We start from the raw sequence: 10,901 nt of genomic DNA, 5'->3' as shown, positions 1-10,901 counted from the left end.
CGTTCTGACAGACCAATGCTTCCTGGATGGGAAGGCAAACAAATCCTATTGTTGCAAAGATGATGACCAAAAAGCAATGAAAGCGAAATGTAGGAAAAATGAGACGCTGTAAAACAATGTGATTAAGCAGCAGATAGTGAGAGATACTGTAGTTCATGTTCTGATAGAGGGAGGCAAAAGAGAGACAGAGAGGGAGAAAAACCGGGGCAACTATAAATAGCTTAGTGATGAGGCGAGAGAGGAAAGGCCACAGAGACACAGAGAGGATGGAGAGACAGGAGAGGGGAAAAACAGACAACAAAAAAAGATACAGTCTTCACCAGTGTATCGTTCACAACCAAAAAATGATTCTTTTATTCATTACTCAAACAACTGAAGTCAGAAACAACTAACGCTTGTGCAACACAGCCATGAACATAATTATAATAATAAACCTCAAGAGAACCACATGTACACAGGACATTTCTGGCTCTTTGAAACAAGCAACCCATCGCGTTTACAAGCTCAATAAATAATCATTTCAAAAATAAAAATGAAGTACACATCTCCCAGCTGTGTATAAACAGCTATGTTAAGTCACATCAGAAAGCACACAGGGAGATGAAGCCTAGCGCTGTATAAACTAGATATGCTAAGAGTCACTCTATGCAGTAGACACACACTCACTGTCAGAGCCCTCTGCACAATTATAATACTAAACAATACTGTGCTTTGTTTACTCTTTTAACACTGAAATATCACTCAGTCAATCATATTAGCACAGGGCGTTTATTTATCAAACGGCTAAAAGGGATTTTTCTTTTTGCTTAAATGAGAACTTCTCCGGCTTCTAAAATTCTTCATTTATCGTGAACAGAAAATAATTTTTCCTAAAGAACTTCAGGTAAAACAGTGAATAATGTATATACAGTTGGTTATTTTGTAGGTGAAGTATTCATTTAAGTGTTCAAAGAAAGAAAAACTTTAATTTTACCCCTACTCACTAATTTAAATGATTAGTTTTTAAGTACTCTTGGTGCGTATCCATCCATCGTCATATTGATATTCTCATCTAATGCTCTGCAAGATGGCGAATAAGCATAATTCCCACAAAGTTCAACTGTTAATAAAAGCAATTTTATCAGAAAGTCTTCAGCTATTAATAATATGTTATCTAAACAGTCAGAATAATTCTGTAATTATTAAATCACATGTTTTGGCAGAAAAACGATGTTACTCACTGAGTAAAATTGATTGTTTTTTAAGGTGAGATCGAAGATAATTCTCCTGCCTCGGCTGGAAAATAAAAAAATTCTAATCTATTCTTTTAAATAATAATCAATAAGGCAGTTATTGGGTAAATCCTGGTATCTGTGCATATATGTGATCAATCAGATAAAAGTTACAGGCTGTAGAAAGGAGGAAGTCACTTCACAAAACGGTATTGTTACTAAGCTGGCTTTTAGGAGCAATATTAATTGTAGTTTTTAGAAGATTGATAAATATGTGCCCAGATTTACTTAATATAATACATACGTGATAATCAAATGCAATGCCGTTGCCAATAATAACAATAACATAATATATACTACAGAATAAACTGTATTTATACCGTCTATTTTTGTTCAACAAACATCATTTTAAATATCTCTGTATAACTCTTTTAAAAATAGCATCATCATAGGGACAACAGAGGAAAAAGGGGGAGCAGAAGGGAAATATGAATAGGTCCAATAAGTCATGTTGATAGGAAAGAAGATAGAGACAGAGAGGGAAAGATTTCAAAGAGCGGAAAGTGCTACAATACAGTATAGGCATTAATAATGTATCTCTCTCTTATTGGAAACATTCATTTTCAGTTCCTCCCATAACCCCAGAAACCTCAGGTCATAGTTCATACAGTAACGTTACGGCCATGTTGGCTCTTATAAATAACAGCACACCTGCTGCTTCATTTTGGAGACCACACTCTTTTGTGACATGAACCCTGACTCGTTTTGTTACAACAGTGAAGCCTCAATATTTAAGACAAATGGAGACAAACTGAGGATGACATGCAGGGTTATGTTGCCTCTTAAGTTTAACGGTGCACTACATTTTCACATACAGTGTCTGAGAGACTACATAGCTAAGAGATGTGCAACACAAAATAGGCAAATACATGTCTAAATTACTGCCAAAATAATGTTTGCAAACCTAAAATTCAAATACTCATTATCTAAATTGTCTCCATTTCTTATTTTGACAGTAGCTTGTACTAAAATACTGTACCTCACACTTGTACTTTAGGAAATATTCCCACCAACAGCTATTATTGCACTGGACACCCCTTTAGCTTAAATGTATATTTATCATGCACTATAAAACTATGAATGTAAGCAGCTGCATCGTAACATCTTGTAACTACAAAGTGCATCACCATCAGATATCAAATTTAAGCCAATTTCAGAGTGTTGTATAGCTGCAACAACTAGTGATATCATGTACATTAGAGCAGAGAAAGTTGTTGCATTGAATAAATTAATACATAACAGATATTTAAATAAATAAAAAAACATATAATTCATAAATAATGTATCATCTCATCCAGCCTAAGTGTCCATGTAACATACAAACAATGAATCTCAAATAAATACTCTGTGTTTGATTACATTAGACACAGTCCAGTCTCCATTTGGTGTGTTAAATGTGTATTGATCACCCCATCTAACACTTTCTATAAGCTTGACAACAGCAATAATACAACTCTGCAAATCAACACTGCTTCAACATGGCACTATAAATGTCTAAAATGTGCATTTAACTATCCTAAAAACAATTAATCTGGGTCCAATTTAGTAGCTACCTAACATCCTATGTATGAATTAATGGGCATCAAATGAATTGTTAAAACAAGGAGCTTCCCTCTTGCAGCTCATTTCAGAGTGTAAATATTAAGCACTCGCTGTACTAACAGAAATACTGGGCCTCATTTGACAGATGCTTGTATTTGGCGTTTGAACATCAGCTGTGATTGGTTGTTTTTGGTCGTGTGTTTGATGGCAGCAGGTTAGGTCGGAGCTGTGTGTGTGCCAGCGATGCAATAGCAGTTTGTGTGCATTCTCAGTGCTCCTATTTCCTCCAAACGCTTGAGAGAAGTTAGCTATGTAAACGCCATGATTTCCATTTGTCTGACACTGCGAGGAGTTAGGGATCCCAGTCGTCGTCGTGGTGCTGCGAGGCGATGATGACGACCACGGTGAGGATGGTGCACAGCACGATGGAGGCAATACCAACAGCCAGGCTGATGAAGGAGAAGTTGCGAGCCTCGCGGGAGGCTATTTCCGCCGTCACCATGTCCCCTCTGGCTATCGCCGTGCGCACCTAAGTGAGGCAGGAGGGAGGGGATGGGTGTGTGGGAGAGAGGAGAAATAAGGATTATGTAACAAGAAGATGCACGAGTGGGAGCAGGAGGGAGTATAAAGCACCATGAATGGATCGATTTCACTGCAGCACAGGCTGAATGTGCAGAAAGAGGCCACTCCACACAACATTAACACACCATAACAACATATACGGCTCAGACCGGTGGGTCCATGCCTTGTCAGCTCAACTTAACTCAAAGCCAGCTGAGCAGGCCCAGAGGAAAAAATCCATTCTATCCCGTTGCACCGACAATGGTGCAGTTACGTAATGAGAACTGTGTGTTGTGTATGTTGGTCAGCACAGTCTGCCGTTACAGTGGCAAACAACAGGCATCACGAGGTTTGAGAGTCACCAGACCTATATTTACATTTCTCACATCACGCTCAACTAAACATGACCAACATACAACATGGGCCTTTTAACGCTGAGGTCCTAATATATGGATGAAATTACACTGTAGGTGTAATGCTGGTGCACTGAGTCAAGATACATTCTCTTTAAATGTGTAATATAAATCCTGCAGTGACAGATTGCTTCTCCTGTAGACCTTTTATGTCTGGCTGTGCATTATTTAATGGTATTGAAAACATACTGTACATTGTCAGCATTTGTAATTCACCTCAGAGTCCCGCCTGCTTTGTCAGGAAAAGCAGTTTTTTTTAGTACTGCACTGTAACTTTTATTCATGTACCTGTGTTATTATTTTTTATGTTTTATTATCTTTGCTTTTAAATTAGTGTTTTGAAATGCCATTTTATAATATGTTTCTGCTGCACTATTTCTTAATGCTCTTAATGTCTTTCATTTTTGTAAAGCACTTTGAATTGCCTTGTTTTGAAAGGTGCTATATAAATAAACTTGCCTGGCCTTGCCTAGTATGAAGAGCATTTCAACTATATAGAAAGTGGATATTGTTTATAGATATGCCCGGATGTATACTACATTAGCAAGTATTTCTTGAGTATGAAATGTAAGCTGACTTTGCAACTCAAATGCCCCACAATGCATTGCTGCTCTTCAGACTTTCCAATGGCTGACAGCGAGGGAGACGGTTTGAATAAATAAATTGGATTGACAATACAATACTGAATCATTTTAATTTGCCTGGAAAATAAGACTTAATGTTAATTAGCTTTGCAATTAACAATTTTCATCAAACTGTAGCTCAAAGTCATGTGATGCATGGAAGAAGTATTGCTTTAGAATGAACAGTCTTCCAGTAATGGCAGGACATTTCCACCCCCCATTTGTCTCCCATATGTGGGTGTTTTTCCCAAAAAGTGTGAAGATAATGATCTGACTTTTTTAGATAGCCTACAATATTTGGTTTTGATCACTGTCATTCTTTAGGCAGGTACAATCCTGAAAATAAAACGAAGGGTGTAATAACTCAAAGATGCATTTACATGACAAAGTCTCCCTGGTGGAGGCGGCATTATGTTAATAAAGCTCAAAGATCACAAAATATGATGAAGTGTTTTTAACCTGCACTGCTTTGATGATGGCAATGATGCCTGTGGGCCAGAAGCAGCAGACGGTGGTGAGCACGGCGATGGGCAGGTAGTCGTGGGGCGGCCGGCGGTCCATCAGGGTGATGCCGGGGGGCATTTGCATGGGATGAATCTGTCCGGGTGGGATCCCAGGGTGGCCCCCCCCCGCCTGGATGTAGGGCTGACCCTGAGGGAGGGAAAAGACAGACAGTAAGTATGACAGCTTTTTAATAACAGAGCAGTTTACAAAGTACTTTCATATCAAAAGACACAGGACAAGGGGACGCAGTCAAAGAGGACAGCTGCATGAGCAATGTCTCTGCATGTATCAAAGAGTCGTACATGTAGAAGTTCCATAAGCAACATGATAGGGAATGTCAAAGAATCATAGACCGTATAAGAATGTATTCAATTTGAGGATTAATCCCCAGCTCTTGCTTTGAATTCATGCACTTGGTGGTGAGAACAAAATCACTTTCAGTTGTTTGATGACTCATTTTGGGGGCTAATTTCCCCACTGGCCGTTTACTTCAGCGGGGGGGGGGGGGGGGGGGGGGGGGTGGGGGGGGGGGGGGGGAGTGGCTTTATCTACTAAACAAACATCTGCAGCTTTATTGGAAAAAAATTATTGTACAAAACTGCAACTATTATTTTACTAAATCAACGACTACTCACATAAGATAAGATAAGATGTACTTTATTAATCTCAATTTGTGAAAATGTTTAGTTGCAGCAGCATAAAACAAAACAAGGCATCGCACATAATAACAAACGAAAAGAGTAGACATAAACAATTCTAAAATAGAAACATCTCAAAATTGAAATAAATCAGCATTAGAGAGTAAGAAAAATATACAGATGACCGTGAATATAAACAAATCTATTAACTGTCTGACAAATAAAAATACTATTGAAAGGCCAATTTTCTGTAAACACAATATAAGCAGGATATTATTTACATAAAGTATACATCCGCTCATCTCATGTTGTATTTTTCGAAAAATGATGTTCCCTTCTAATTGTTTCATTTTGGTTTTAAATAGAACATTGCATTAACATTATTATCATCAAGTAACTGTTAAGATAAGCCTTCTTCTTCTTTCTTGTGTTTTTAGTAGTCTTGTACTAGTTTACAAAAAATATATCTGTTAAGGGAAACCATTTATATCAGATTTATTTTTATTTCAGTCTGAATGTATTCACTTTGAATCACCATGACTTCCAAATAATTCATTAAAATACAGAGCCTCCCCAGACAGAAATTACCCAATGAAGCAATAAATGAAACTTTTATTGCCCGTAGGGGAATATTCTTTGCACAGAGCATATGAAGAATATCAACCATACATGACAGCACATAATATAACATAATAAAAAGCATAGTTACTGCAAACCATAAAAGACATCATGCGCAAGTTCAAGAAGATGCCAATTCAGCCCCCATGATCAGCTCGTTTTCAGCTGAATGCTGCGTGATGATGATGTAATGCCTTTTATTTCACGTCCTGGGCATGATATAGCATTTGTTCTATAAAAAAGTGCATACTCAGTCCTTGGATTATATTGTGAGCTGGATTCATGGTGTACTCGTCTACCATTAGTTTTATTTTGTTCCCCAGTTAGCTTGTCCCTTTAATTGGATCTTCTATTGTGTTTTTATGTAAAAGAAAATAATGTTTAAAGAACCATTTTTATATAGACAAATGCCTGCCTTTTGCAATGAAATAGTAGACGATGTATTTTTTTTTCTAGAACAAAAACAACCTTAGGATATAATAAAACACTGTCTGCATTTCCCTCTTGTTTTATACCAAACTATATATGTTTTATCCAATAGACATCCTTGTAAATGATTAGGACAACCTGTAATATAAAGTGTGAAGGATGGAAAACATACAAACTAGCTGTGAAATGAGGTGGGAAGAAGGTCAAAGTATACTGAAGAGAGACTGGTGTAATTCTGCAGCAGCCTGATGTCAGACCTGTGAAATCTTTCAAAGCACTCAGCTCGTCTCTGACTCACCGATGCCATGGGGTAGACAGGTACGTAAGCTGTGCACGGCTGCAGCTGGAGCGGGTAGCCCGGCTGGAGGTACCCTACAGGGGCGTGAGGCATGGTGCCCCCGGGGCCCTGGGTCTGGACCGAGTAGCCCTGCATGGCCCCCTGAGGTCCCATCGGGCCGCATTGGAACTGGGTTTCTTGGAGATATCCATCTGAGCCCGGGGGAGGAGGGGGAGGAGGGTAGTTGGGTTGGGTGCCGGGTGGATGCTGCATGTTGGGATGCTGCATGTTGGAATGCTGCATGTTGGGATGCTGCATGTTGGGATGCTGCATGTTGGGATGCTGCATGTTGGGATGCTGAGGTACGTTTGGGTCTTGCGGGCCGGGGAGGTATGGAGGAGGCTGCATGGTCTGACGGCTAGAGTCATCAAGACCTGAGAGACCAAGAAGAAGAAGAAGAAGAAGAAGAAGAAGAAGAAGAAGAAGAAGAAGAAGAAGAAGAAGAAGAAGAAGAAGAAAGCAGGTAGGAGAAGGATCACAAATAGAAAAAGGCAGAGGAAGAAAATAAACGGATGTAAGAGTGAGGGCATGTTATCTAACTCAAGCACTATAACACATTTGTGCGCATGTTGAATGTATTATGTCTTATCTCACTGCTGAGGAGGGGAAGAAACAATTACACAGACCAAAGCTCCTCAGTGAGACTTCAAACCTCCTCCACAAAGACAAAAACATGTGTCGTCTGTGTGCTAATGATGACAGTGATTGACATGTTCACCTCCAGAGAAGAAAGGCCTTTTTCTCTCCTTCTCCCATTAAAAAAGTTTTTTTACGAGTGGTTAGAAATGTCAAAAACGTCCTCTTATGGTCTGTCTGTCTGAAGCATCCTTATTCCTTCTTTGTGTTAGTTAACATTGAAAATGACTGAGGGGGCTTTGTGTTTTCACAGCAGGGAAGTGGCTGTGGTGCACGGTAATCCAGATTGACAGGGACATGAGCAGTGAGGATAAAGAGAAGACGTGGTTGAGGAGGAAGGATTTGATGGGACAGGATGAGAGCGAAGCAGCTGAGTGATGAGGGATGACGCATTGTGCTTGGGGGCGATCTTTACGTAACGCCGATTCTGTCACAAGCAGGAAGCAGAGCAGAAACATACAAGAGGGGAAAGGAGCTGGCATGAGGGAAGGGACACCTTTAAAAGGGCAAGCAGCTTGGCAAACATGAAGGACAAGACACATGTTGGTGTTTCTCCGTTTAAAGGCTACGGAATCCTAAGTAGAAGCTGAGAAATTGTGGATTTGTAGCTTAAAATAGGTTCCATGAGACAGTAAAATGTCTGAAGAAAAGTATTTCCAATTTTAAAAAGGACCATCTTCTCAAAACAAAAAATCTTTGATGGTATGGTTTACCACTTTGATTTACAAACAGAAATCAAGTGTTATTGATCAAAGTAAAATGACTAATTTATGACTTTTTTTTTTAGATAGTTGAACGTTTACCCAGGAGGTGAACCGGCACCTCTGAAAGTCCACACTGTGCTATTTGTCTGTTTTGGAGACTTGAACCAGCAACCCTCTGGTTCCTGAGCCAATTCCCTATAGGAGAGAGCTGCTGCAAGACTAGGTGGTATTATTATTATTTTTTTCAAACTTGCATTGCTAAATAGTCCCAGCCAATCCCCTTCCACAACCTGAATGCATTAAATGCAAAATATAGCAAAACCAACACTCATTCAATTATTCTAATTATGACGGTAACACTTAAGTACAAGGGCACAGACTAAACAGGATGTTATGAGGAATGTGAAGCAGAAGAATAAAATAAACATGTGGATAAAATATCAAGTACAATGAATATAGCTTGGCATGTGTTGACACTGTAGTCATTTGCAATTATGTGACTAAGAGCGTGTGAATACGTTGCAGGTGTAATTTAACCCAGGTTAGATAAGACATACTGTAGCTGTCCTAAAGAGGAAAACATCTTTCGGCTTTTACAATAAGAGCTTTTTGGAACATTCTTCCATTAAATATACTGTATGTTTAAGTGACACTTACTGTTCCTTTGCACAAAATCTTGAACAAACAACAAAGCAACAGCAACAACAAAGGACCTGCTATCATAAATTAACTACCCTTTGTGCCCTGTTTTTGTGTGTTGGTCAGATTGTGTCCCTATTGCTTTCAATCATCGTATGCAATATTATGTGATTTTGTGTTGTCACATTTAACTTGTTTGTGCTGATTTTCTTCTTAACATTGTTTAGTGTAACTGCCTGTTTTAAAATGTCCTACATTGCATTACTCTACTAAGCTTTCTTTTATCCTTTTCAGCTGTTTTGCTTTGTCAAGTTTCAATTTCTGTGTTAACATGTTGTGTGTTTAATTGTTGTTTTATGGACAATTTACCATCAGCCCAAGGGACACCAGTTCAGAAAATGAGCCTTTAGGCAGACACTGGAACATGTCCAGTGATGGTAATCAATGTGACATTACAATGTCAATAAATAAATAAAATAAAAATGGAAGCAGCAGGGTGAACAATGACAACAAAGAACATAATACTGAGCTTCAGTGAATTTTAAACTGACCTAAATCATTCCCATTGAGACATCTGCAAAGCATCATTGCCTTACAGTATTTACATTGATAAGCAATGTTCTGCATCCTTATAAAATACAAAGTAGGCCTGGTGCTGATGTTTAATTAGCAATAATGATGGATAAAGGGCCTCACACGAGACAACAGGCAGATGTGCAGCCTGTACAGTCTGCCATTTACTGTATCAATGGCCACTTTAAATGCTTTTCATTATGACCTTTTCATCTTTTGTTCTGTACTGTAAATCTGCAGTTTGAGCTCCATCGGTAGTTGGCGCTTTAACGTCCTAAAATAATCGAAGAGCAAGCTGGAAAGACAAAATATATTTTATGGTAATGCACGCAGACGTGTAGGATGATTATTAATTAAGGCTGTTAAACACGCGCAAGTGAAGACGTGCACGCGCAGAGGACACCCACACTGATGTCCACAGTCAGGAGAGACTTACGTAGGCTTGTGCGTAATAATGATAATGAGACTCGGAAAGAAAAGGAAAAAATAACAATAAAACCGGGATAAACCGCACCGTGTCATGTGAATATCATGAAAAGTCGCTACATTTTCAAGCCGAGAGGTAATCAAATAATCTACATGTGATTGACATATAATCATGAAAATGTCCCTTTTAACTCTCATTGAGCACCCTGGATACATTATGCGGCCCTATAAAGCTTTCCTCCCGGGTCTGCACCCACACAGCGGTGCAGCATCATAGAAGCAGCGCTGTGCAGATAAACAGAGATGTTGACAACAGGGGAACCTGGAGGAGAAAGATCTCGTCAGCCTGAAAAGCAAAAATTATTTCCATTTGAAAAAAAAAAAATACCCAAATTGTCAAATCTCCAGAGGGTTTTAGACTCAATGAAGCTCCAAAACACGCCCGATCATCCCAATTAAAACCTCTCACCGTGTTTTTCCGACGACATGCCAGCCGATATTCTGTCCTCCTCTGTGATGTACTCCAAAGCTGGTGGTGAAAAAAAATCCCTTTTCTCGATGCAGTTGTTTTACTCCGAACAACCCATTCTCAAGATGTCTTCATCTCAAAAACACCTTATTATAACTTCAAGTGTTTTTCTCCCTAAGTGAGGCTAATTGTGTTGCAGCGCGCAGTGCTCCCCCTCTCCTCTCTCTGTGCGGCCGGCAGTCTAATAAGGTTTCTCCACTAACGCGTCGCCGTACATTGAATTAATCAGACACAAAGCTATCGTTGTCTTAAAGCGACAGCTCGGATTGCGAAACTGCACACGCATTGTGATGGAGCAACCCATCACAGCTCAACAAAGAGCCACGGATTTCTTCCCTTGCATGATATTACACCACCTCAGTTTCTCCTCTCACGCAGGTTGTCCTCAGATGGCACATTTTACCTTGAGGTCTTTACAGCAGGATGTCAGAGAAGCCAGGAAATTACACTGATGAAAG

The 10,901-nt window shown here is 39.3% G+C and overlaps 1 protein-coding gene across 1 annotated transcript; it reads right to left on the bottom strand.

Annotated features, from left to right (window-relative positions):
* Positions 1 to 325: 325 nt before the first annotated feature.
* On the bottom strand, positions 326 to 10,762 carry prrt1 (proline-rich transmembrane protein 1). The gene is made up of 4 exons (XM_034125484.1): positions 10,384 to 10,762; positions 6,898 to 7,310; positions 4,870 to 5,061; positions 326 to 3,342 (listed from the first exon to the last, which is right to left on the bottom strand). The coding sequence occupies exons 1-4, from the start codon at positions 10,400 to 10,402 to the stop codon at positions 3,166 to 3,168; spliced, it is 801 nt and encodes a 266-aa protein (XP_033981375.1). The 5' UTR covers positions 10,403 to 10,762; the 3' UTR covers positions 326 to 3,165.
* Between the last annotated feature and the right edge of the window lie 139 nt (positions 10,763 to 10,901).

This window comes from Trematomus bernacchii, unplaced genomic scaffold (genome assembly GCF_902827165.1).
Source record: "Trematomus bernacchii unplaced genomic scaffold, fTreBer1.1, whole genome shotgun sequence".
In the NCBI taxonomy this organism is placed as follows: Eukaryota; Metazoa; Chordata; class Actinopteri; order Perciformes; family Nototheniidae; genus Trematomus; species Trematomus bernacchii.
The sequence above is the reverse complement of the archived record's forward strand: the minus strand, read 5'-3'. Positions and strand labels throughout refer to the sequence as shown.

Bases quoted from the DNA above. Each gene is read 5' to 3' on its own strand.
- prrt1 (XM_034125484.1), bottom strand. The intron at 5,062-6,897 runs GTGAGTCAGAGA...TCCCTCCCTCAG, and splicing joins CTGTCTACCCCATGGCATCG to GGTCAGCCCTACATCCAGGC. The intron at 3,343-4,869 runs GTTAAAAACACT...TGCCTCACTTAG, and splicing joins CCATCATCAAAGCAGTGCAG to GTGCGCACGGCGATAGCCAG.